This window comes from Panthera tigris, chromosome F2, assembly GCF_018350195.1.
Source record: "Panthera tigris isolate Pti1 chromosome F2, P.tigris_Pti1_mat1.1, whole genome shotgun sequence".
Classification (NCBI taxonomy): domain Eukaryota; kingdom Metazoa; phylum Chordata; class Mammalia; order Carnivora; family Felidae; genus Panthera; species Panthera tigris.
The window spans coordinates 81,834,413-81,859,747 of NC_056676.1; the positions used below are offsets into that span (position 1 = coordinate 81,834,413).

The window sequence follows — 25,335 nt, forward strand, 5'->3', positions numbered from 1 at the left end:
AACGTGGCAACACGCTAACACTAAAATCTGCACATTTGGATCCCGTTTCTAGACCTGTCGCCTAGAGAAATCCTTGCTCAGACACGGAAATACCGTACGCGGATGTGCTCTCTTCCATCACTCGCAACAGAGAAGAGTAGAAAACACACGGAACGTTCATCAATAAGGAGGGGTGGGGAGCAGTGTAGACACACGGCGGAATGCGGTGGGAGTGGGTGGACCAGACCCACTGTGTGTGTTAACATGGGGTGATTTTAAAACAATGCCGAGTAAAAGCAGCCAACTGCACAATGACTGGCACGCCGGTTCCGTGAGTGCTCAAAACGCACGCACATAGCGATACCAACAACTGTGCTCCTGCCGCGCCTGCCCACACTTTCAAGCGGCTCCCGGGACCGGCAGGAGATCTGCTCCTGGCTCCTGCGCGCTCCTAACGCTGTGCTCCATTCGCTACCAGGGGTCCTCTGCACCCCCTGCAGGCGGGGCAGGAGCGCCCGCGGCACCGCCGTGGCTTCGGTAGTTCCCGACCGGCCCGCCGCCGCCGCGTGGCCCGGCCCGGCCGTTCGACACCGGCTCTTCCGGGGGGGAGTTGCGGGGGCCGATTCCGCGGGACCGTGTCCGGAGGCTACTTGTGCCCCCGCAGCACGAGCCACACAGCCAGGTAAGAGCGCGACCCCGGCTGCTGCGGCTTCCGTCTCCACCGGTAAGGGCCTTGCGGCGCCGCGGCCGTCGGCTCTCACCACCACCGGCTGCCCCGGAGCGGCCGCGAAGAGAGGCCCCGGGCTCCGCCCGCTGGAGTCGGGATCCGCGCTCCACCCGGCGCCGACGCCAGCGTTTACAGCTCGCCGGCAACGAAATCCCTCGAGCGCATCTACGCTCGGGAACGGGCGGCACTAGGGGTGCGGGAGCGCGGGGACCGGACACCGGCCTCGTCTCGGCGGCGACGCGCGCGCACACACACGAGCCCGGGCGGAAGTGCGCACCAGCGAGAGTCCGTCAGCCCCGCTGCACCTAGAGCGGCCCCGGAAGTTCTCGGGGCTGGGCCTCGGCCAACTTCCGGCCGCGGCGTGCGGGCGGCGCTGCGGGCTTTGTCGGCGGGTCGTGCTTTTACCGCTGGTCGCGGGGTGAGTGGGTCGTGTCCGGCGGAGGGCGGGCGCGGGGGCGGTGGGGTCCGCCAGGCCGGCAGGTGTCGTGGGCGCCGGGCGCGGCCCGCCTCGCGCGGGAGTCCAGGAGCCGGGGCTTCGGTGAGCCCGCCTCCGAGCAGCCGTCGCGGCCTCTCCCGCGCGGCTGCCGGGGCCGCACCTTCTCTCCCTGGGGGCCGTCATGGGAGCAGATATTCGGGTCCCAGGCCGTGGAGCCTCCAGCTTCAGCGCCTTGCGCCGCAGTGCTCAAGTGGCTAGCTCCTCCGGGGTGACCTGGGGGAGGAGGTGAGGGCTGCAGGTAGCGCTGCTGTTGCGCTCTCAGCCTGTCCCCTCTCTCTGGGGCCTCTGTGCTGGTGGGGGTGCAGAGCCGGCACCCCGTGCCCTGGCGGGGGTAGGGTGCAAAGGGAATTGGGCCTGAAGAATTCTCTGGCGTGGAGAAGTGGTTGGCTGCGCTGTTCTAGCTCTTTCCTAAGGGTTCCCATCCCTCTAGAAGTCTATCAATCCCAGTGGCTGACTGCTGATGTCAGGAACGGTTTACCCTCGCCCCCTCCGTCCCCCCCCTCAGAGACTGGTTACTTCATGGTGTCGAGATCCTCGGCCGGGAGCACGCCTGAGGTTTCCCAGGAATGTTAGCGGGAGGCAGGCTTGGACCTCAGCAAGTTTGTGTGTAGAGGTTGTGCTCATAATCGCTCTTTGGCATGTCTTTTTTTCCCCGTGAGCCAGTCCCAGTGAATGATAGAGATAAGTGTCTCTTGCCCGCATGGGATCCGAGATCCTCATCTAACCTAGTCTTCAGGTGATAGCCTGCTCCCTGTCCACAGATATGGAACCTTTGACCCTGTTAGAGATGTAGTATTGTAACTGTGTTCACGACGCCAAGAACCACAGAATCTCTTTTAAGGGAGATGTGGAGAAAAATTAGGGGGAGGGATTGCTCCGTTTTTTCACAAGCCTGCACACGCAGCCCCGGCCTCTCCGGAAGTGATGGGGATGGATGGCTGACTCCTGGAAAGGTCTTGGGGGTGATGTGGAGACAGGACGGAGCTGAAAAGGCCCAGACGACAATCGCGAGCCACAGGTGGAAGGGGCGGTGGGGGAAGCAGCTGACCCAGAGCGGGGCAGTGCCATCGAAGCGGTTCAGGGAGCCGTCAGGCATGTCCACTGCCGCCTCAGGTCGTGGAAGGTGACTGGCGTAAGGTCACTGGACTTGTCGGGAGAGGAGAAGGCCGTCAGTATCCTCGGGCAGAGCCCCGGGAGCAGGAACCAGAGGACTGTGGGGTGGGGTGGGGAGGAGGGGACAGCAGCTAGTTTGGCCTGAAGCCGGTCACCAGCCTGGACCTCCTGGGTAGTTGTGAGGCGAACACGAGGAAACTAGAAACAAGACACCTTGCGGAGTGACCGGCACGTACCAGCTTCTCCGTTTCCTCCCTAATTACAGAGGTGCAGGTTCCCCAGGAGTTGTGCTTCGTGTCTCGGTCAGGTGCCCCTTGCCCCCGTTACTACCAATGGTGAAGCTCGGACAGCATAGTGCTTCCTTTCTTTAGGCTGTAAGCCGCAGACAGCGACTCTGGGAGCCCGGGGCCACGGTACCCTTGACCAGTGCCTGCCTCAGTGCCCCTCTCTTTCCACCCCAGGGCCGTTTGGGATTGCTCACAGGTTCCTGCTCCAGGTTAAGATCCCACTTCTTTTCCAACACCAAGGATTTTCCCTTCTCTCTCAACGTCAAGTGTGTGTTTACACGTGTTACATTTTACCCAGCAGATACTATGTGTTCTAACAGAAAGGTGGGCCATGTTAGCTCAGTGTGTTGTGGGGTCAAAAGCATGCTGTATTTTTACTTCCTTTTGTGCATGTCACTCAGGTTTCTTTAAGTGAAAGTGTATCGGTGTAATTTTGCTTGAATTCACAGAGGAAAACAGCTAAGCAGAAACCGAAAGAAGGCTGATTTTCAGATAAATGTTTATTCAAAGCAAGGTTTAGCTCTCTGATGTTAAGAAAAAAATATGAGGGGCACCTGGGTGGCTCAGGTCATGCTCTCACGGTTTGTGAGTTTGAGCCCCTTGTCAGGCTCTATGCTGACAGCTCAGAGCCTGCTTGGGATTATCTCTTTCCCTCCCTCTCTCTCTGCCCTCCCCCCTGGCATGCACACGCGTGCTCGCACTCTCTTAAAAATAAACGTTAAAAAAATTCTGAACACCATTAAAAAACACTTTTTTTTTTAATGTTTATTTCTGAGACAGAGACAGAGCATGAGTGGGGGAGGGGCAGAGAGAGAGGGAGACACAGAATCCGAAGCAGGCTCCAGGCTCCGAGCTGTCAGCACAGAGCCTGATGCAGGGCTCGAACTCACAAACTGTGAGATCATAACCTGAGCCAAAGTCGGACGCTTAACCAACTGAGCCACCCAGGTGTCCCCCCTTTTTTTTAATTAAAAAAAAAATTTTTTTTGAAATATTTTTATTTTTGAGAGAGAGAGAGCTTGAGCGTGGGAGGGGCACAGAGAGAGGGAGGGACAGATCCAAAGTGGTTCCAGGCTCTCAGCTGTCATCACAGGGTCCCAGGCAAGGCAAAAAACACATTTTTAAAGCTGTGTTTTTGTAGACAGATGAAAGCTTGTTTGCAGGGAGTTCAACAGTCCTTTTAAGCATAAAAATCACAGGACGTTACTTTCAAGACAAACAAAACCCCAACATTTTACTGCCACCTTTGTTAATTAGGATAAGTAAGACTTAATCTATAAGCTTACTTCTGTAATACTCATTCCACGTGATCCGAGCAAAGCATAGCATCCGTAACGGCGACAGATAGCACTTGGGAAAAAAAATCTTTTGCGTTAGGGACATGGGCGCTGGAGGAAGACAGATCGAGATTTGAACCTCAGTGCTGCCTCTTACTAGTTTAGTGACCTTGGGCAATGGACTTTCTCCCTTAGCCTCTGTTTTCTCATCTGTAAACTAGAGTAAATACCCAGGGAACACCTGCCTCATAAGGCTTAGAGGAGCGCGTGACACAGTGGGAGTCAGGTGCTCGGCACTGTGCCTGGTGGGGCTCGAGGGGCCCTAATAAATAGTGCCCCTCCTCCCCTTCTGAGCTCTGAACCAATGAGGCATTTGAGCCCACCGCCGCCTTCCCACTGGCAGAGGCTGGGCCAGAGCAACAGGCAGACTGTGGCGCCCTCTGCCGGGAAGCCCTGGCGGCTCAGAGGGGAGGGGCCCTCGGATCCTGCTGACTCCCTCCATCTCTGGGGGGCAGACAGCCCCAGGCAGGTGGGCAGAATACCTCAGGGAACGTGCTTCCTCGGGACACCAGGGGCGCAGCGTGGCACCCCAGGGGCACGGGGACGGATGTGCCTTTCGTGTCAGATCCGAATAGGGATTCAGTCACTACCTACGGTGGTGAAACCCTTCAGAGAACGAGGTGACATCTGTGTGGATGGACTGGAGCGTCGCAGGATCTGTTGTAAATGGGACGGTTGCAGATGGTGAATTCCGTTCTTATTTTTGAAAATCGTGTGTGCCTGAGTAAGTGGATATGTTTTTGCACAAGTGCACGGCATTTGTGCAAGCAAAGTGTGAGCGAATGCGTATAACCAGAACAGCTAACGGGGGCAACCTGTTGAATTGCTGGGGGTTTTTTCTGTGTCTATATCGCCTACACTTTATTATTTGAAATACTCTCACAGGATGTATCTTACGTTTGCAGTGGCTAAGAATTAAAAGGATGCAAAAGTAGAACAGGATGTAAAACTGAGCCGTATGGTCCTGATTTCATAAAAATACTAGTGCAGAAAAAATATCAGAAAATGCTAACTGGTAATCTTAGGTTTAAAGGTCATTTTATTTTTCTGTTTTCAGTCTTTCCATTGTCTCCGTTTTCTCAGTTGGCATAATTTATCTCGTACCTTTAAAAACTAACTAGTTAAAAGTAATTTTTATGAGCAGGAGCAAGATATTTTTAAATCATGTTAGTGAGCTGGCTCAGGAGAACACGGTCAGTGAGCGCCAGCAGGCCGGCCTCGCGTGGCCCGGGTCCGCGCTGTGCCGAGCGGCGCTGCTGCGGGGAACCGTGTTGGCAGACCTCACGCGGACGTAGTGCCTGACACACACTTGTGCTCAGCTCCTTGGCCTCAGTGCCAGTTATTGGTACGTGGGCTCAGTTTCTTTTTCATCATTGGGAGCACCGCGTCTGAGTTCGGCTTGTTTATTAGCGTTACTTAGGCATTATTCAAGTTGCCATAACAGAGATTCAAAAAACTTGACTTCTCGTGCGTTTCACCTACCTAGGCGGCTCTGGCCCTCAAGGGCTCTGGGAGCCTGGCTGCTTTGCCACATCCACATGTCACCATGGGTGGAGGTAGGGACCCCGCACACATCCGTTCCCTTCCCGTGTCATTGGCTGGAACCCGACCTCGGGCCTCGACCGAGTGCAGTCGTTGGCTGGGCGGCCACGTGCCCGCTCAGATGTTAGGTGGGAAGCAGGGATGCTGGGCAGTCTTCGGTCGGCCATAGCTTACCCTCTCCCCCACTGCTTTGTCCCACACACCAGTCACTTCCTCTGGCCCAGATGGGCGGGCGTGGCTTTCTCCACCAGGCGCCGGTGCAGTCGTTTGTACTCAAAACTCACGCGAGTCCTGGCCTCCCTGAATGCTACGCCTGCACGGGTTCCCAGTGGAATCTGCAAACGTGTCCTGAACAGGCGGCCACTGAAGCAGTTCTAGGACCCGTGAGCCAGCAGTCACACTCCTGGGTGTATACCCGGCAGAAGCGACCTGCATCTCCGGGAGTGTTTTCCGCAGCTTTAATCGTCATCCAGACCACAGACACCTGAGGCGTTCGTGAGAGGTGGAGAAGTGAATTGTGACCTGTTCGTGCAGCGGTATGCTGCGTGTCACTGGAGAGCGTGAGCTGTCGTTGCCTGCCGTGGTGATGACTTTCACGGGCGTGGTACTGAGCCAAAGCAGATACGTTGCTGGGGGAGCGATGGAAATGTTCTGGAGGTAGACAGTGGTGGTGGTTTTGCAATCTGAGGAATATTCTAAAAAACACTTGCTTGTGCACTTCAGGATGGTGAGTTTAGGGGTGCATAGGTGGCCCGGTCAGTTAAGTGTCCAACTCTGGATTTCCCCTCAGTCGTGATTTCATGGTTTGTGGGATCGAACCCTGCATCAGGCTCTACGCTGACAGCAAAGAGCCCGCTTGGGCTTCTCTCTCCTCCCCAACTTGTGCGCATGCGCACTCTTGTGCTGTTTCTCAAAATAACACGTTTAAGATTGTGAGCTATAACTCAAAAAAAATGGGTGTGTGCCGAATAAAAAGCAGACACAAACACGTATGATTTCATTTAAATGAAACGTCGTGTTTGTATTTTTTCATTTTTAAGTAAACTCTGTGCCCAGCATCAGGCTTGAACTCACGTGCCCAAGGTCAAGAGTTGCAGGCTCTGCTGACTGAGCCATTAAATGGGCACAGTTCTCCTTTACTTACAGAAGTGGTTGCCCTTGGAGGGAGAGCCTTTGGGAAAACAGAAACGTTCTGTGTTGGCCCGGTGTCGTTAAACAGGCGTCACAAGGAGTTCGTCGAGATGTGTGCGCTTTGTACAAGTTGCGGTTCGCATCAAAGAGAAAATCGTGTTGAAAAGACGCCCTTCCCGGGCCAGAGAGCACGTGTTGCCTGGTCGCTCCCTCTCCTTCTGCTCCTGTTCCACCCGGCCCCCAGCTTCGCCCTCAGAGGCAGGTCCTTGTCCTTGATGGCCACGTTGAAGATGGGTCTGGAGGGCGTCCCTTCACAGGTTTGCGCAGCAAGGTCTGCTTCCCACTGGTGCAGACTGGGGGCAAGAAGTGATTGTTTGGGGTCACCTTGGGTGGAGCTCCCTGGAAGTGGACTTACTCTGTAGAGTTCTCAGGTGATACATCTGTGAGAGGGGCTGGATCAGGCGGGGGGGTTGAAACTGAGGCTGCGGCCATTCCCAGTGGAGCTGTGGGGTTGGGACCACACTGCAGGTGCCCCAGATGGAGACGAGGACATACGCCCTGGGTTCCCGTGATTGGCCAAGCATTGGCTGTGGCGTGGTAGGCATCTGAGACGGCCGTCCAAGGTCCCTGGCCCCTAAGGGGCACACACCTCCTCCCAGCTGCCTTGGAGGGATTTCGCGGTTGTATTTAAGGTCCCGAGTCAGCTGGTGTCAGGTGGGGAGGCTCTCAAGGTGGACTGACCTAGTCATGCATGCCCTTGGAAAGTAGTTTTCTACAGCTGGTGGCAGAAAAGAAGTCAGGGGTTCTATGCACTGTTCCTGCCTGAAAGATTCAGGTGTCCCTGGGGGCTGACAGCAGCTTCCAGCTGACAGTTGGCAAGGACTCAGGGAAAGTCCTGGGGTTGTAAGGAACTGATTGCTACTGACATCTGAGTGAGTTTGGAAACAGGTTTCCCAGCACTTCCAGATGTGACCTCAGCCTGGCTGACACCTTGTGTGGCCCTGAACCGGGGTCTCAGTCACTCTGGGCTGCGCTCCGACCTTCAGAGGTGTGAGGTGTCAGATGTGCTGTCTTGTGCTGTGTTTGTGGCGCGTTGTCACAAGTGATGGACAGCTAAGAGCGGGCCTTCAGAGGGAGGGTCGTGACCTTGTGGGGAGGCAGAGTCCTGCCTACAGTTGGTTCCCAGTGTGAGAATTTCAAAGCTGGGGACGGGAGTGGGCATGGCACCCTGGCACCCCTGACTGCACAAGCTTTCCCACAGCAACAGACCAGCGGGACGCAGAGCTCCATGTAGGCCATCGGCACCCTGTGCCCCTGCGTCCCCTTCCAGTTCTTACCTTCTCCCTAAAGGTCATCAGGGTCTTAGTTCTCCCACACGGATCACTTTTGTCTGTTGTTTTCTTCTAACTTGATATAAACAGAACCCTACAGTACGAACTCTCTTGTGACCAGCTCCTTCTGCTGAACGTTGCATCTTGAGATTCATCTTTGCTTTTGTATTTAGCAGGTTTCTTTCATTGCTGCGTATCATTCCCTTGTGGGAGTACTCCTCAGTCTATCCATCTCTCTGTTGGTTATTTTGGAGGTTGTGAATGGTGCTGCTGTGAACATTCCAGCTCTAGACTTGTGCAGGGGAGGCTTGGTGTCATTGAGCGGATGAGAGGGGTGGGTTTTAGTGCCCAGGTAGTGCCCAGGATCAAGGGCAGTGTGACCATATAAGAAGGGAGGGCCTGATGTGGGTATAGACAGGTAGGCTGGTAGATGCAGTAGGAGAAAGTTGACACTGTCCTCTCATTGCTTCTGTCTTACTGAAATAAGCAGGGGCATCAGCTGAGAGGGAGGAGGGGGAGTATTGGACATTTGGGAAGAGAGGACAAAAGGGGTGGTCTCGTAGGAGAATAAGGAAAGTAGAGATTGCTGGTGGCTCTCAGGGCCCTGGTAGGCAAGGGGTTGTAAATGTACAGAGAGCTCAGTTGGTGTAGATGCAGACGCAGAACAGGAAGCAAGTGGAATTTAACCCACATCGGGATTTTCCCACGAAAGTGTGGTAGAGGAGGGGCAGGGAGAGTTAGGACTAATATGCAAGAAGATGGTTATAAAATATGACCAAAGAGAAACACGGTACCATAGACCATGTGATCTAAGCTGGGTACAGAGGAGTGGGAGGACAGTGAAGGGGTGGCAAGGTCAATACTTTTGTTTCTTTGGAAATATGTCTTAATTTTTTAATGGATCCAAGCCACATCCCTCCCCATTAGTCTGTCCCCAGAGTTGGGTGTTGGAGGTGGAACCCCAGAGAAGCCTTCTCAAGTGGGTGAGGCAGGTGGCTGAGATGCATGCTGGGATGTCCGCATGTTGGGTGGGGAGTGTGAGCAGGGGAAACATTCCTCCCTCCCACTCTTTGGATGTGTGTTATCGTCCGCTGCTCCAGCAGATTCCTGTCTGTTGATAAAGGGAAAAGATGATCTTTTCTCCTTTATTTCAGATTCTGACCTAGGAACTTGTGACAAAGAAGGTGACTCTGGAGCCCGAATTTCTGAGGATGGAAATCTGCCTAAGACAATGGCAGAAACACTCACAGTGATGGAGCCCCCTGCCACTGAGTCTCAGACACTCCCCGAACCCGGATTAGGGGAGCTGTTAGGAAACCCAGAAGGGCAGAACCTGCGGAGCTGTCCCCCTCAGGAGGGAGGTTTCAGGCAGGTGACAGTTACCCACTGGAAGATCCAAGCAGGAGAGACAGCTCGGGTGGGCAGTAAATCAGGAGAAAGCCCAGTTCTGAGCTCAAACCTCCTCCTCCTCCAGAGAGAGCTTGTGGAACGGGAAGCCCACCAGTGTGAGACTTGCGGCCAGACCTTCCCATTTAACGCAGACCTTGTAGGACATCAGATTGCTCATTCTGGGGAGAAATCTTGCAGGTGTGAGCACTGTGGGAAAAGCTTCAGCCAGAGCTCCCACCTTGCTGAGCATCAGAGAGCTCACACTGGAGAAAGACTCTATGTGTGCAACATGTGTGGGAAGGACTTCATTCACTACGCAGAACTCGCCGAGCACCAGAGGGCACATGTGGGAGGAAAGCCGTTCCGATGCGTGCAGTGTGGGAGAGCCTTCCATCACAGCTCAGACCTGGTTCGGCACCAGCGAGTTCACACCCGGGAGAGGCCTTTCGAGTGTAAGGAGTGTGGGAAAGGCTTCAGTCAGAGCTCCTTGCTTATTCGCCATCAGAGAATTCACACAGGAGAAAGACCCTATGAATGTAACGAATGTGGAAAGTCCTTCATTAGGAGCTCAAGCCTTATTCGACATTATCAGATCCACACAGAGGTGAAACAGTACGAATGTAAGGAGTGTGGGAAGGCTTTCCGTCATCGCTCAGACCTCATTGAACATCAGAGAATTCACACTGGAGAGAGGCCCTTTGAATGTAACGAGTGTGGGAAAGCCTTCATTCGAAGCTCAAAGCTTATTCAGCATCAGCGAATCCATACTGGGGAAAGGCCTTATGTATGCAATGAGTGTGGGAAGCGTTTCAGCCAGACGTCAAACTTTACTCAGCATCAGAGAATTCACACTGGAGAGAAACTCTATGAATGTAATGAATGTGGGAAAGCTTTCTTTCTGAGTTCGTACCTTATTCGACACCAGAAAATCCACACTGGAGAGAGAGTGTATGAATGTAAGGAATGTGGGAAGGCCTTTCTCCAGAAAGCCCATCTCACTGAACATCAGAAAATCCACACTGGGGATAGGCCCTTTGAATGTAAGGACTGTGGGAAGGCTTTCATTCAGAGCTCCAAACTGCTTCTACATCAGATTATTCATACTGGAGAGAAGCCCTATGTATGTAGTTATTGTGGGAAAGGCTTTATTCAGAGGTCAAACTTCCTTCAACACCAGAAAATTCATACTGAAGAGAAACTCTATGAATGTAGTCAGTATGGGAAAGATTTCAGCTCGACCCCAAACTTTAAAAATAATCAAAGTGTTCACCAGGAGGGACTTCCCTTGAATAAGACCACCATACATTTGGGTGAGAAGTCTGCAGGTCACGGGGAATGTACAGCTGACTTATAAAATAGCCATTCTCCAACTCAGTGGGTGATGTTTAGAAGGGAGCGGCACGAGGTCACGTGATTCCGTTCATGTGACTCGGGATGTGTCAGCATTTTCCAAAGTCCTAGGCGGGGCTGCTTTCAGAGTGGGCTGTCCCCTGCTGGCGTGCAGCGGTGCTGGGCTGCTGTCCTCAGCTAGGAATGTGTGACCTCAGGAGAGCCACGAGACTGCACAAGTGACTCTGGGCTGGAACGGTGCTGGGGGAGGAGCTGGGTCTCAGAGAAGGTTCTGTATTTTATTGCACAATTACAGGTCACCCCCGAGTTAAAGCCTTTTTAAGGCAGAATTCTGAATCTAATCTCAATACTTAAGAGAATATTACATAGTAAATTTTGATCTATTAAAAAGGCAAGTTGAGAAAGATCTTTCTTCTTTACAACCACAAATTGGCTCCCTGTCGTCCTTAGGATACTTCCCAAGCTCCCACTCCTGCTTTCTAAGACCTTTTTGCTTCCTGAAGTTGCATCCACTGCGTAACCACCTGCCACGTGACTGGTGTTGTGGCGACGCTAACTGCTCGACGCTCCCACTTGGCCAAGCTGCTCCTCGTCTTTGTCCTTGTTTGAGTGCTCCCTGCCCCACACCTGACCGACTCCTCAGGTATCGCGTCAGGCTCAGCCAGCCACTCTCCCTCTGTGCTTGTGTTGCTGGGAGCACTTCTGTTACTGCCCTTTGTTCTGTCAAAGTTACGTTGTTTATCTACCATCTGTGTCATCCTTACCCTATTGGCTCCTTAAGGACATGACCGTAGCTGACTGACTTATGTGTCCCTGTATCTGGTGCAGGACAATAAAGAGCACACCCCACATCTGCGTGTGATTGGCACCTCTCTTGCTTTGTCCTTTCTGTACTGCTATGTTTGAAATTTTTGGTTCTTGTTTCGTAACAGCATAGTTCACTGGTCTACAGGAAGTATCTTGTCCCTCAGCCCTGTTGATACCTTCTGCTTGTCCTTAGAAGTTGCAAGCAACAGCTAGTGTAAGACTAGCACGCCTCATATTTATTGCCTTTAGAGCTCACCCTTGACTTGTCCACTTGGTTTTGGGGAGTGCTGTCTTCACTTGGTTGCCTGTGTATCTTTCTGATCCGCTCTGATCCGCTCTGATCCAACGCACCGCACGAGGTTTTGTCTCAGTTCCGTGATTGACCTCATCGCTTCTGGTCTCTCCACCTGCTTTGTGGCTCACTTTGTCATTTATTTGAAAATGTAGTGATTTAGAAGGACCAGTGCTGAACCCTAGGAAAACAGATGAAGCTGTTCAGTCTGCTGGGGAAGACAGATCACACACAGCGTTAAGTGTTGAAGTAGAAGTCCCCGGTTGTGTAGGACGCAGGTAAGGAGGGGACTAGTTGGGCATGGAGGGTCTGGGACAGCTTCACAGAAGAGGTGATGCCGGGACTGAAAGAACCATGGCAGCTCGAGAAAGAGAGTGACCTGGAGAGGACCCTGCAGGACAGGGAGGTGGTGGACTCCTCTTTTCGCAGCTTTCGTGGCACGGTAGTTAACAGCGCAGAACTTGACGGTTGTTTGCCTCTGAATTTCTTTTCTCTGACATGAACCAAAACGACCGGTTTTGAAATGACCTAAACCAATTTTGTTTTGCCTGTGAGGGCAGATTTTGAGTTCTTAAATTCCAGCAACCCTAGAAGCCTCCAGGGGTAAGTGATCAAGGGGGGCATACAGCGCTGCATCTTCTGGAAAACTCCTCATCACTAGAGATGTTTCACGTGGTACAGAAGAGAGTACCGGACCACTCGCGTAACCTTTGGTGAGGTCCAGTCTGCAGACAGTAAAACGCCTATTTAAAGTGTACAGGGTTTTGAGAAACCGTATACCTGTGTAACCACCGTTAGAATAAAGAAAACTAACATTTTTATCACACAGCATTGTTCCCTCTTGCCCTTTCCCGGTTAATCCTACCCTGGTCCCAAGTGACCGCTTTCCGTCAGTGTAGATTAGTTTTGCTTGTTGTAGGGCTTCACGTTAAATGGACCCGAACAGTATATAATACTGCGTGTCTTCACTTCCTTTGCTTTAGCATGTTTTAAGGACTCGACCGAGTAGTTATGTGTTTCGGTATCTCTCTGCCGAGTAGTGTTCCGTTGTGTGGACAAACCATTTGTTCTCATCCACATGTTGATAGAAATTTGGGTTTCCAGATTTCTTACGAATAAAACTGCTATGAGCATTTGTGTAAAAGTATTTATTTGGAAATGCCTCTTTATTTCTCTTCAGTGAATGCCTAGGAATTTACTTTCTGAGTTATAAGTGTATTTTTAACTTTATTTATTTTTATTTATTTTTTTAATGTGTGTTTTTGAGAGAGAGAGAGACAGAGCGTGAGTGGGGGAGGGGCAGAGAGAGGGAGACACCGCTCCAAGCGGGCTCCAGGCCCTGAGCCGTCAGCACAGAGCCCGACGCGGGGCTCAAACTCATGAACCGTGAGATCATGACCTGAGCCGAAGTCGGACGCTTCACCGACTGAGCCACCCAGAAGCTCCAGTGTGTTTTTAACTTTATGAGACATTGCCAAAAAGTTCTCAATAGTGATTGTACCATTTCGTACTCCTGCCACACTCCTCTGAAATGTAAGCCATCCTAGTTGTGTGTGATGGTGTATTTGTGTTTCTAACTTGTATTTGTCCGCCAGTGATAGCATTGAGCATCTTTTCGTGTACGTGTTGCCATTACCTGTCGTCTTTTGTGATGTGGCTACACACCTTTTGTCCGTTTTTAAAAACGTCTTTTAATGTTTTATTTATTTTGGGGGGGGGGGGGGAGGGAGGAGCAGAGCGAGAGGAAGACACAGCGTCCAAAGTGGGCTCCAGGCTCTGAACCGTCAGCACAGAGCCGGACACGGGACTCAAACTCACCACGAGATCGTGACCTGAACTGAAGTCACGTGCTTAACCGACTGAGCCACCCAGGTGCCCCACCTTTTGCCCATTTTTTAAATTGGGTAGTTTGTCTTATTACTGACTTGTAAGAGTCTTTTCTATATTGTAGGCAAGAGTCTTTTTTCCAAATATATATTCATTACAAATACTTTTAATCTTTGGCTTGCCTTTTCATTTTCTTAATGGTATCTTTTTTTCTTTTCCTTCAAATTTGTATTTAAATTCTAGTTAGTTAACATGTAGTGTAACAGTTGGTTTCAGGAGTAGAATTTAGTGATTCATTACTCACATGTAACACCCAGTGCTCAAAACAAGTGCCCTCCTTAATCGCCACCACCCATTTAGCCCAAATGGTATCTTTTAAAGATCAGATTTAAAAACCATTTTATTAAGTCTACAGTTTACCAAACTTTTCTAGTTTGTGCTTTTTTTTTTTTTTTTCTTGAGGAGGAGGAGCTTGCTTTATTGGGGGGGAGCACCGCACGTGGCCAACACGTGAAGGCAGCCCAGTAGGCACCCTACATGTCAGCTCAGAAAGGGACACGGGAAGTTCTGCTAAGAAAGATCAGCTGGAACGTGGGTTCCTCCGGGCGGCTTCCCAGCCTCATCCCTCTGAGGAGTCGGGACGCTCCCGACCGTTTCCTTGAAGGCAAATGTGGTCACTACAGGTAGAGCCCCTCGAGGGCCTTTTTTTTTTTTCCTGATTCCTTTTTTAAATTTTTTTTAATGTTTATTTTTGAGAGAGAGAGAGAGAGCACGAGCATGGGAGGGGCAGAGAGAGAGGCAGACACAGAATCTGAAACAGGCTCCAGGCTCTGAGCTGTCAGCCCAGAGCCCAACGCGCGAGGCTTGAACTCACAAACCTGAGCTGAAGTTGGACGCTTAACCGACTGAGCCACCTGGGCGCCCCGGCCTTCTTGTTTTTTATAAAGAGCATTTTCTTTAGACTTTTTGAAGTCTTCATTTGTTACTTCCATTCTGCATTCTCTCTAGGCCATCAGACCAGCCTCCGTGCAGATTGCCTTGATGTCAACCCTGGAGAGGTCATCTTTAGCCATGATCAAGTCGTCCAGGGTCACATCATCGGCCGGCGTCGTCCTGCTCGTGTGGATCTGAAAGATGCACTTCATAGTCTTTTCATGAGGCGAGGGGAACTCAGTTTTCCTGTCAGTGCGGCCTGGTCTGATAAGTGCTGGATCCAAAGTTTCTATTTGCTCTGTGGCCATGATCACTTTCATGTGACCCCTTGAATCAAATGCACCCAATTGGTTCAGCAGTTCCAACATTGTTCGTTGAATTTCTCTTTCACCACCGGAATTTGGGTCCTATCTTTTTGTTCCAGTGGCGTCAATTTCATCAATAAACACGCTGGATGATGCGTGTTGTTCTGCGACTCAAAACAATTCCCGAACGAGTTTGGGCCCATCACCCAGGTGCTCCTGAATAAGTTCAGAGCCAACCACTCTGAGGAAAGTGGCTGAGGTTTGGTTTGCTACTGCTTTGGCCGATAAGGTTTTACCTGTGCCGGGTGGTCCATAGAGAATGACCCCCTTTGGGGGCTTTATACCCATCCCTCCATAATATTCAGGATGAGTGAGAGGAAGCTCCACAGATTCCTTAATTTCCTGAGTTTGGTTGTCCAACCCCCCAGTGTCAGCACAGGTTTCCTGGGGGCCTTTGCTACCTTCATCACTATGACCAAGGGATCTGTGTCATCGATGACCTGTACCTTGTGGTTGAGCAGGACTGAGCAGCCTGGTTCCAGGAGGTCCTTGTCTACAAAGGAAAGAATACTGACACAGTGTTCTGAGCCCACAGATGTGGACACGATGGCACGATTGCCCTTGATGATCTCTTCCAATGTTCCTCCCAACCCTGGGGTCCCCCTCAGGTCGTCCACCTTTGATTTTTTTTCCTCTCGCTTTTCTTCTAAAGGCTTCGTTTGTTCCTGATCTCTAATGAACTCATTCTCCCTGAGAAGAGAGTCATTCTCTCTCTAACCTTGGTAGTTTTAAGCGGCACTGAGTGTGATGTGTCACCGGTGGCAGCTTGCTGGCAGCATCTGGTCCCTTCTTTTTCCCCACTCTAGTTGGCACAGGAGGTTTGTGTTTCTTTTTCTTGTCCCTGTCATCCATCTTGCCACCTCCAGGGCCATGACCACCACTCTGACTGACCTATCTTGCTTTGGCCACTCGAACCGCCACTATGGAAAAAGCATCTCTTGTTTATGTTTCTTGAGTTCTGTCTCGGTTTTGAAAAATCTATTTTCCAATTGTTCTTGTTAGTGTGTGGAAATACATTTGATTTTGCTATGCTGACCTTGCATCCTGCAACCCAGGTGGATTCACGTACTGGTTCCATGAATGATTTTCTAGATTCTCTGGCATTTCTTATGCAGATAATCAAAGAATTTTCCTTCCTCCTGTATAATTTTTATAGACCTTATCCCCCCTGCTTTATTTCGCTGACTACAGCGTCTTGTACGATTTGCGTTAGAAGTGATGAGAAGACATCCTTGTTTGGTCTTGATATCAGGATAATGTTGCTTTCAAAGAGTGGCGAAGCATCCTACCCACATCTATTTTCTGAAGTCGTTTGCATAGTAATTTATTTTTTCCTTAAATGTGTGATAGGTTTCACCAGTGAAACCCTGGGGATTTCTTTCTGAGAAAATTAGAAATTCAATTTTTTTTTTTTTTTTTTTTTTTTTGAGAGAGTGCATGAGCAGGGGAGAGGGGCAGAGGGAGAGAATTAGTTACATTTTAAATGATTTCCCTCCTTCCTGGTATTGGTGATTGGTATCTTCTACTTTTTGACCAATGTGGCTAGATATTTACCAATGTTATTGCTGCTTTCAAAGAAACAGCTTTTGTTTTCCTTGATTTTTCTCTATTGTTTGTCCGTTTTCTGTGTCATCGAAATAGAATCGTTATTTGTTTCCTTCCGCTTTGAACTAATTTCCCTTTTCTAGCTTATGGAAGTGGAAGCTTACGTCATTCGTTTTAGATCGTTCTTCTTTTCTCATGTAAACACCGAGAGCAGTTTTCCTCTAAATACCATACCAGCTGCACTCCGTCAATTTTGATATGTTGTTTTCATCGTCATTCCTAGTTTCCTATTTCTCTTGGGAGTTTTTCTTTGACTATGACTTATGTAGAAGTCTGTTTAACTTCCAAATACTTGGGGCATTTTCCAGTTATTTTTATTACTGATTTCTAGTTTAATTCCATTGTCTAATCAGACAACATGTTCCATGTATTAACTCTTTTCGATTTAATACTTGTCTTGCAGCCCAGATGGTGGCTTATCTTGCTGAGTGCCCCACGTGCCCCTGTGACACACTTGCATCCTGCTGGTGTCAGGTGTTAGGATTCTGTGCACGTCGGGTCAGTCTGTCTGATAGGCTTGTTCATGTGTTCTGTATCTTTCCTGATTTTCTTTCTACTTTTCTGTCACTGAGAGAGGTATGTTGGACTCACCAGTTATAATTGTGGATTTGTCTTTCTCCTTTGATGTTGTCAAATTTTATGTGTTTTGCACCTCTGGTTTCAGTTACATAAACATTTAGATTTGCCGAGTTTTTAAAAATTTTTTAAATCTTTGTTTTTGAGAGAGAGAGAGAGAGAGAGAGAGAACGGGGGAGGGGCAAGGAGAGAGGGAGAGACAGAATCCGAAGCAGGCTTCAGGCTCTGAGCTGTCAGCACAGAGCCCGATGTGGGGCTCAAATTCAAGAACTGTGAGATCATGACCTGAGCCGAAGTCGGTCGCTTAACCGACTGAGCCACCCAGGCGCCCCCAAATTTTTTTTTTTTTAATAAAAAATAAAAAGTATCCATCTTTGGTGTTTTTTAAAAACCCAAAATTTGATGCTAATGCAGCTGTTTTAGGCTTAGGATTAGTGCTTCTAGGATACAGTTGTACTTTTTTCTTTTAATCTATGTATGTCAGTGTATTTAAAGTGTATTTCTTGGAGGGATGCCTGAGTTGCTCAGTTGGTTAAGTGTCCAATGCTTGGTTTTGGCTCAGGTTATGATCTCATGGTTTGTGACTTTGATCCCTGCATTGGGTTCTGCACTGACAGTACAGAGCCTGCTTGGGTTTCTCTCTCTCTCTCTGCCCCTCCCACATGTGTGCTCTCTCTCTCTCTCTCTCTCTCTCTCTCTCTCTCTCTTTCAATAAAGTAATAAACATTTTTTAAAAATACAGTGTATTAAAAAAAATTTTAATGCTTATTTATTTTTGAGACAGAGACAGAGCATGAGTGAGGGAGGGGAAGAGAGAGAGGGAGACACAGAATCCGAAGCAGGCTCCAGGCTCCTAGCTGTCAGCACAGAGCCCAACACGGGTCTCGAACTCACAAACCATGAGGTCATGCCCTGAGCCGAAGTCAGACACTCTGCCAACTGAGCCCCCAGGCGCCCCGGGCTTGCATTATTTCTGATGAAAATGTTGCAGTCGTTCTGCCTTTGTTCTTTTCATAATGTCTTTTTTGCCTCTAAGTGCTTTTAAGTTTTTATCAACGAGGGGCGCCTGGGTGGTTCGGGTGGTTAACTGTCTGACTTTGGCTCAGGTCATGATCTCATGGTTCGTGGGTTCAAGCCCTGGGTCGGGCTCTGCACTGACTGTGCCTTGCCTGCTTGGGATTCCCTCTCTCTCCCTCTCACTCTGCCCCTCCCCAGCTTGGGCTTCTTTCTCAAAATAAATAAACTTAAAAAAGGAAAAAAAAAAAAAAAAGGTTTCATCATGGCTTTCAGCCATTTGGTTATGACGTGCCTTGCTGTGTTTTTGTTACTATCCGGATTGGAGTTTATTGGTTTCGAATTTGTTGGCTTTGGATTTATTATTGTCGTCAAATTTGGAATGTTTTCCGTTACAGGCTCCGTGTGGTGGTGGGTGGGGTTGGGTGGTACAGCAGCTAAGTCTTTCCTGCACTGGGGGGTGGTGGTGGTGGGCACGTGCTATGGACCAAGTTGTTGGGAAGTGGCAGAAGGGGGGAGCTGAGCGCGTGTAGTCCTAGGTGGGAGAGAGGGGGTTGGGGCTAGAGTCTACGGACCCCAGGGTTTACAGGGACTTTGATCAGGACTTGGGCTAAGAGGTCTCCCACTGCGCTGGACCGCTGGAATCCAGTCATTCCTTATGCCACTGTCCCTGCACCAAGGGAAGGAGCCAAAGGCACATGCCTGAGCGTGTGCCCTCCCGGGGAGGGTCTCCCGTCTGTGAACCGGGTCCGCTGTGCTTTCTGTGTGGGGTCTGTACCCTCTCCCAGCTCTTCCTGGGATGGCTCTAGCCCTCTAGGTCAGCCCTCTGGGGGTCCCCCACTCCCCCTTGGTGGGCTAGGTCTCCCCAGCTGCCTGACGTTCGGCAAGTACCGGGATAACGGCAGCTGTGTCCCGTGCAGAGGGAACGAGGTAGAGACCTCAGGAGAAATAAGATTGGCCCTGGCTCTGGTTCAGCATCACCTGGGGGGTTTTAACAGCCCTTGGGGTGGCCCTACTGGAGCCCAGGCTGATGTAATTAGCTCAGGCATCCTCCACAGTCACGTTTTTAATCTTCTACTTTTTGCGGTAACGGTAGATTCATGCCCGTGTGTAAGACGTAATACAGAGTTTCCGTGTTCTGTTTACCCCGATGGCAATGGCAGCATCTTGAAGACCACAGTGCAACAGTACAGCCAGGAGATTGACATGGACATCTTCAAGATACAGAAGAGTTGCTTTCCAGGAAGAACTCTCACTATTTTATATCCGTACTCACTTCCTTTCTGCCTTCAACCCCTCCTTCTCAGCTAGCAACTGTTAAGGTTTTCTGTGTCTATGATTTTGTCATTGCAACAATGTTATATAAATGGAACCATACAGTATTATGGACTTGACCTGTTGGGGCCAGGTTACCTCCAGCTTCCATGGGTATAAAATCTGGTGTAGGTAGTAGCATAAACAGACATTTATTGGAGTAGAGCAAAGCCCAGAAATAAACTCTTCTATATATAGTCAGATGATTTTTACCATGGGTGCCAAGAACATTCCGTGGGGAAAGGACGGTCTTTTCAACAAATGGTGCTGGGAGTACTGGACATCCACATGCCAAAGAAGGGACATTGGGCCCTTATCTAACACTATGTAAAAATTAACTGCGGGTGGGGGCGAAAGCAACGGCTGGCTCGGAGCAGTAGCCTCGCAGTGGCCTCGAGGGGCCCTCCAGCCAGTGTTGCCCCCACCCCAGTCTCCAGCATGGGAAGTATCTTCGCAAACCTCTTCAAGGGCCTTTTTGGCAAAAAGAGAGACGTGCATTCTCATGGTGGGCTTGGACGCTGCAGGGAAGACCACCATCCTGTACAAACTGAAGCTGGGTGAGATGGGGACCACCATTCCCACCACAGGCTTCCACGTGGAGACCGTGGAGTATGAGAACATCAGCTTCACCGTGTGCAACGTGGGCGGCCAGGACAAGATCGGCCCCTGTGGCGCCACTATTTCCGGAACACACAAGGCCTCATCCTCCTGGTGGACAGCAAGGTCAGAGAGGGCGTGAAGGAGGCCCGTGAGGAGCTCGTGACGATGCTGGCGGGGGACGAGCTCAGGGATGCCGTCCGGCTGGTGTTCGCCAGCAAGCAGGTGTGTGCGCCCGTGCGCCCCGGCCATGCGGGGTGGGAGGTGGGGAGGGGTGGTCCCCGTGGACCGCTGACCCGAGGTCGCCGGGCCTCGCCCACCAGGACCTCCCTAAGGCCATGAAGGTGGCCGAGTCTATGGACAAGCTGGGCCTGCACTCACTGTGCCACAGGAACCGGTACATTCGGGCCACCTGTGCCACCAGCAGGGACAGGCTCTATGAGGGACTGGACTGGCTATCCAATCAGCTCCAGAACCAGAAGGCAGCCCCCACCCCCCCCCCCCCCCCCCCCCCCCCCCCCCCCCGTCCACATGTGCTTTCACTCCCTCAGCCTGCAAGGGTCAGGTTTGCCAACAAAACAACAACCTCTACTTTTTTCTCTCTTATTTTGATAAACACTGAAGAAGCTGGAGCCGCTCAACTTTATCTTGGGGAAATCCTCAGAACTGGTTTATTTGGTGTCGTGGAACCTCTTACTGCTTTCAATACACGATTGGTAATCAACTGTTTTGTATACTTATTTCCAGTTTTCATTTCGACAAGCACTGTAATTATAGCTACTAAAGTCTCTTAACTAGTAAAATAAATAATAAAAATAAACATCAAAATTAATTGCAAATGAATCAAACACCTAAACTTAAGAGCTAAAGCCATAAAACTCCTGGAAGACATAGGGGAGAAGCTTGACACTGAATCTGGTGATGATTTCTTGGATACGCCACCAAAAAGCACAGGCAACAAAAACAAAAATAGATCTATGGTACTTCATCAAAACTAAAAACTTGTGCATCAAAGGGCACTATCAACAAATAAAAAGGCAACCGAATGGGAGAAAAATATTTGCACATCACGTATCTAATAAAAGATTAATACCCAGAAATATATAAGGAACTCCTAAAAACAGCAACAACAAAACTGAATTTGAAAACGGGCAAAGGACTTCAACAAACATCTCTCCAAAGAAGATATTTGTGGGGCTTTTTTTAAAGTTTATTTATTTATTTTGAGAAAGCGTGAGTGCCAGCAGAGGAGGGGCAGAGAGGGAGAGAAGAAAATCCCTAGCAGGCTCTGTGCCGTCAGCACCAGAAGCCAATATGGGGCTTGAACTCAAGAAGCCGTGAGATCTTACCGCTTCTCGACCTTTTGGCTAAGATCAAGTGAAGAAGCCCTGAGATGTTGACCTGAGCTGAAATCAAGAGTTGGACACTTACCCAAATGAGCCACCCAAGAGCGCCTCAAAGAAGATACTTGAACGGCCAATAATCACACGAGAAGACATTTGATATCTTTAATCACTATGTGAATGAACATCAAAATCACAATGAGATGCTACCTCACACCCACTGGGATGGCTAGTGTGAAAAATAAGTAACAAGTGCTGGCGAGGATGTGGAGAAATCGGAATCCTCGTGCGCTGCTGGGGGGAATATAAAGGTGCGGCCCCTTTGGAAAACAGTATGGCTGGTCCTCAAAAATGTTTAAATAGAATTACCATTCGACCCAGCAGTTCCACCTCTGGGTACATAAGGAAGCGAAAGGAGGGACGTGCGGAGATACTTGCACACCCAGTCCACAGCACCGTTATTCACAACAGCCGAACGATGGAAGCCATCCAGCTGTCCTCAAGGGATGAGTGGATAAACAAAGGGTGGCTTATCCATACAATGGAACACTACTCAATCTTAACAAAATTCCGGGCACAGGCTGCAACATGAGAGGGGAGGACTTCTGCCAGGTGAAAGAAGCCAGTCACGAAGAGCCCAATATTGCACGATTCCACTTAATGTGAGGCATTTAACCATTAAGACCAGAGGGCGAATAATGGTTGCCAGGGACTGAGTGGGGGGTAGTGGCTGTTTTACGGATACAGAGTTCCTCTTTTGCGAGATCCGGAGTTTGGAGCTTAAATGCAAAACACTGTGACGTACCTAATACTAGTGCACTGTGAAGTCAAAACTAGTTAAGACGGTCAATTCTAAGTTACGTGTGTTTCAGTTAAAAATAAGAAGGCATCGGGGCGCCTGGGTGGCGCAGTCGGTTAAGCGTCCGGCTTCAGCCAGGTCACGATCTCGCGGTCCGTGAGTTCGAGCCCCGCGTCGGGCTCTGGGCTGATGGCTCGGAGCCTGGAGCCTGTTTCCGATTCTGTGTCTCCTTCTCTCTCTGCCCCTCCCCCGTTCATGCTCTGTCTCTCTCTGTCCCAAAAATAAATAAAAAAAAAAAAAAAAAAAAAAAAAAAACGTTGAAAAAAAAAAAAATAAGAAGGCATAACTGGCCCGGCGGGTTGGGAGCGCGCACCGCAGGGCGCGGTGGGCGGCGGAGCGGGCGTCCAGGTGGCCCCAAGGGAGGCGGCCACCTGCCCACCACGAGGGTCCCAGAGGGACTGCGGGCTCTGGAGACGGGCCCCGGGCTCCAGTGGGTGACTGATGGACACCGCAGGACCCAGAGGGAAGGACGCGGCCTGAGCGGCTGGACATGACCGGGGGGGGGGGGGGGGGCGCCCGGTACTGAAAGCTTCGAGAAGCGGCGCCATGGCTGTATGAGTCGCGGGTCCACGCAGCGCCACGCACACCTGGCGAAGGGGCCGGAGACGCCGGAGCGCCAGCCACTGTAGAGACGCGGCGGAGGGCTGCGGCGGGGAGCGAGGCTGGAAGGTGGAGGGGCTCCGCCGGGGGGTGGGGACAGCTGGGGGACGGGGAGGGGGCCCGGGGGACGGTCGCTGCGGCCGACTGAGCGGCCACCTCGCCCGCCTGGCCGCCCGCGCGCACCACCGAGACGCGCTTCCGGGCAGGGCGGGAGCGCCGCTTCCGGCGGCGGGAGGAGCACTTCCGCTGGGGAAGTGGGCGGTGGCCTCGGCGGGGCGGGGCGCTCCTCGGGCGCGGACAGAGGGCGAGCCCGAACGGCTCCGCCGGGACCGCGACTGTCGCGCCAAGGGCGCAGTGTCCCAAGTCCCCGGCTCTCCACGCCCAGCTCTCTGCTCCTCCCCGGCGGCCCCACCGGGAAGGTGGCTGTCCCCAGGTGGGAGCCCTTTCCTCCCGCCCGCGCTCCGCCACCGCAGACGCCTAGTGTCCTCGCGGCTGGCGCGCCCCGTTCCCGCCCTCGGGATCGGCGGCCGGCGCCTCACCGTCTTCCCCACCCGACCCGCTGCCTTCCGAGTTGTCCACCCCGAGGGACCTTTCCGAAATGGAACTTCTCTCGGTGCTCTCCGGGGCTCCTCCCTCTCCGCGCTCCTCGCCACGCCGCGGCCTGGACGGCTGCGGTGCGGGGGCCTTGGCTGCGGTTCCGGCCGTCGTTCGTGCGGTGCATCCCCTTCCCCTCTGTTTTCAGCTCACGGGGTCTCACCGGTGGTGGCGCGCCCTGGGCGCCCTGTTGGTGGGGCTGCGCTCAGTACTTCGCGGGGATGGTCATTAAGCCCCGGGGGGAGCTCAGTGTCTCCTCTAAGCTCTTGGGGACGTGGGCTTGATGCTCTGTGTCGGGCGTTTAGAGACCGTCGTGGGTCTTTTAGTGAAACCTTAAAATATTTTGCTCATCTTAAGCTTTCTTTTTATTTCTGTTATTCACTTGTAGGATTTCTAGTTCTGGATAGGAGCCTTTTCTAAGATACGTGTATTGAGACTATTTTCTCCCAGGCTGCGACTTGCTTTTTCATTGAACTGACTTTTGATAGGCAGAAAATTAAAAAATTTCTTTATTTATTTTTGAGAGAGACAGAGTGCGAACAGGGGACGGGCAGAGAGAGGGAGAAACAGAATCCGAAGCAGGCTCCAGGCTCTGAGCTGTCAGCACAGAGTCAGACATGGGGCTCAGACTCACAGACCACAAGATCATGGCCTGAGCTGAAGTTGGAGGCTTAATCGATTGAGCCACCCAGGCACCCCAAGTGTTGTGTTTTTAAGGGAATTTGTTGGCATACTTTTACTCCTCGTGGCTCTTTATGATACTGTTAATGTCTGTACGATCTATAGTGAGATCTCTTCCTTTCATCCCTGATGGGTAACTAGGCATTTTCCTCCAGGTGGTTTGTCTTTTCTCAGGGCATCTTTGGGATTGGACTCTCCTGCATCTTGGGGCTCTGTCCTTTACTTAGCAAAGACACAGGTGCGCACGGCAGCAGGAAACTCGGTGACTCCGAGGAGGATGGCTCTCAATAGAGCTGGGGGCAGAGGCTGGCACTGAGCAGACCCTGGCTGCACAGCTTAGGGGAGGCTGTGGCTGAGTCCCAAATCCAGTGAGCAACAGACAAGTTCCAGAGGAAGAATAGTGAAGAGTGACAGGCTGCCCCACCCCTGCTTTGGGAGAAGGCAGTGACGGGTCCCTGTCTGTGGGAAGGTGCGTGAGAACATTCACATGTGCAGGGCGCAGGGTTCGAGCTGTCCTGGTCCTGTCTCCGCGTGAGGACAGGGCATCCCATCTGGTTCCCACGCCGGCCACGCGTCCCCATCGGTGTCTTAGAACCCTGTGCTGACGGTGCCGTCGTGCCATGCAACCTCCCCAACTGTATTCACTCATGGGCACCGCGTCGTGCCTTCACTCGTCTACAGTCACACTGTGTGCGCTTTGGGAACGTTTGTTCCCAGTGTTATGTGGCCAGACGCTGGCAGGTGGTCAGAAAGGCCTGTGTGGGCAGGCGCCTGGGTGGCTCCGGCGGGTAAACCTCCAAGTCTTGATCTCAGGTCGTGAGTTCAGACCCCACATTGGGCCCCATACTGGGTGTGGAGCCTACCTAAAAAAAAAAAAAAAAAAAAAAAATCCGTATTAGGGACGCATTTGCATGTTGACCTATTTGTGGGTGAAATGACAAGGTGTTGGGGATTTGCTTTAAAATTCTAACAAAAAGAAGCCAGACAAAACCATATTGGCAGAATGAGCTGTTGAAACTAGTTGTGTCTGAAAAGTTTCTTCTTTTTTCTTCTTTTACCGGATGTTTATATTTTCATTTCATTAGTATGTACTGAAGATGATTGAAAACAGCCATTAAGTCCTTAAGTGACAGTGCTGGGCCATTCGGCTCGGTCAGCGGCCCGAACACAGCACCACAGACCGGGTGCTGTAAGCCACACGTTTGTTTCTCGTGGCTCTGGAGGCTGGGAGTCTGAGAGCGGGGTG

The 25,335-nt window shown here is 51.2% G+C and overlaps 1 protein-coding gene and 1 pseudogene across 1 annotated transcript; one reads left to right on the forward strand and one right to left on the reverse strand.

The window, feature by feature from the left end:
• Positions 1-1,052: 1,052 nt before the first annotated feature.
• On the forward strand, positions 1,053-12,928 carry ZNF623 (zinc finger protein 623). Its single transcript, XM_042973283.1, has 2 exons — positions 1,053-1,124; positions 9,098-12,928. The coding sequence occupies exon 2, from the start codon at positions 9,175-9,177 to the stop codon at positions 10,684-10,686; it is 1,512 nt and encodes a 503-aa protein (XP_042829217.1). The 5' UTR covers positions 1,053-1,124; positions 9,098-9,174; the 3' UTR covers positions 10,687-12,928.
• LOC122234906 lies at positions 12,019-19,527 on the reverse strand (annotated as a pseudogene).
• Between the last annotated feature and the right edge of the window lie 5,808 nt (positions 19,528-25,335).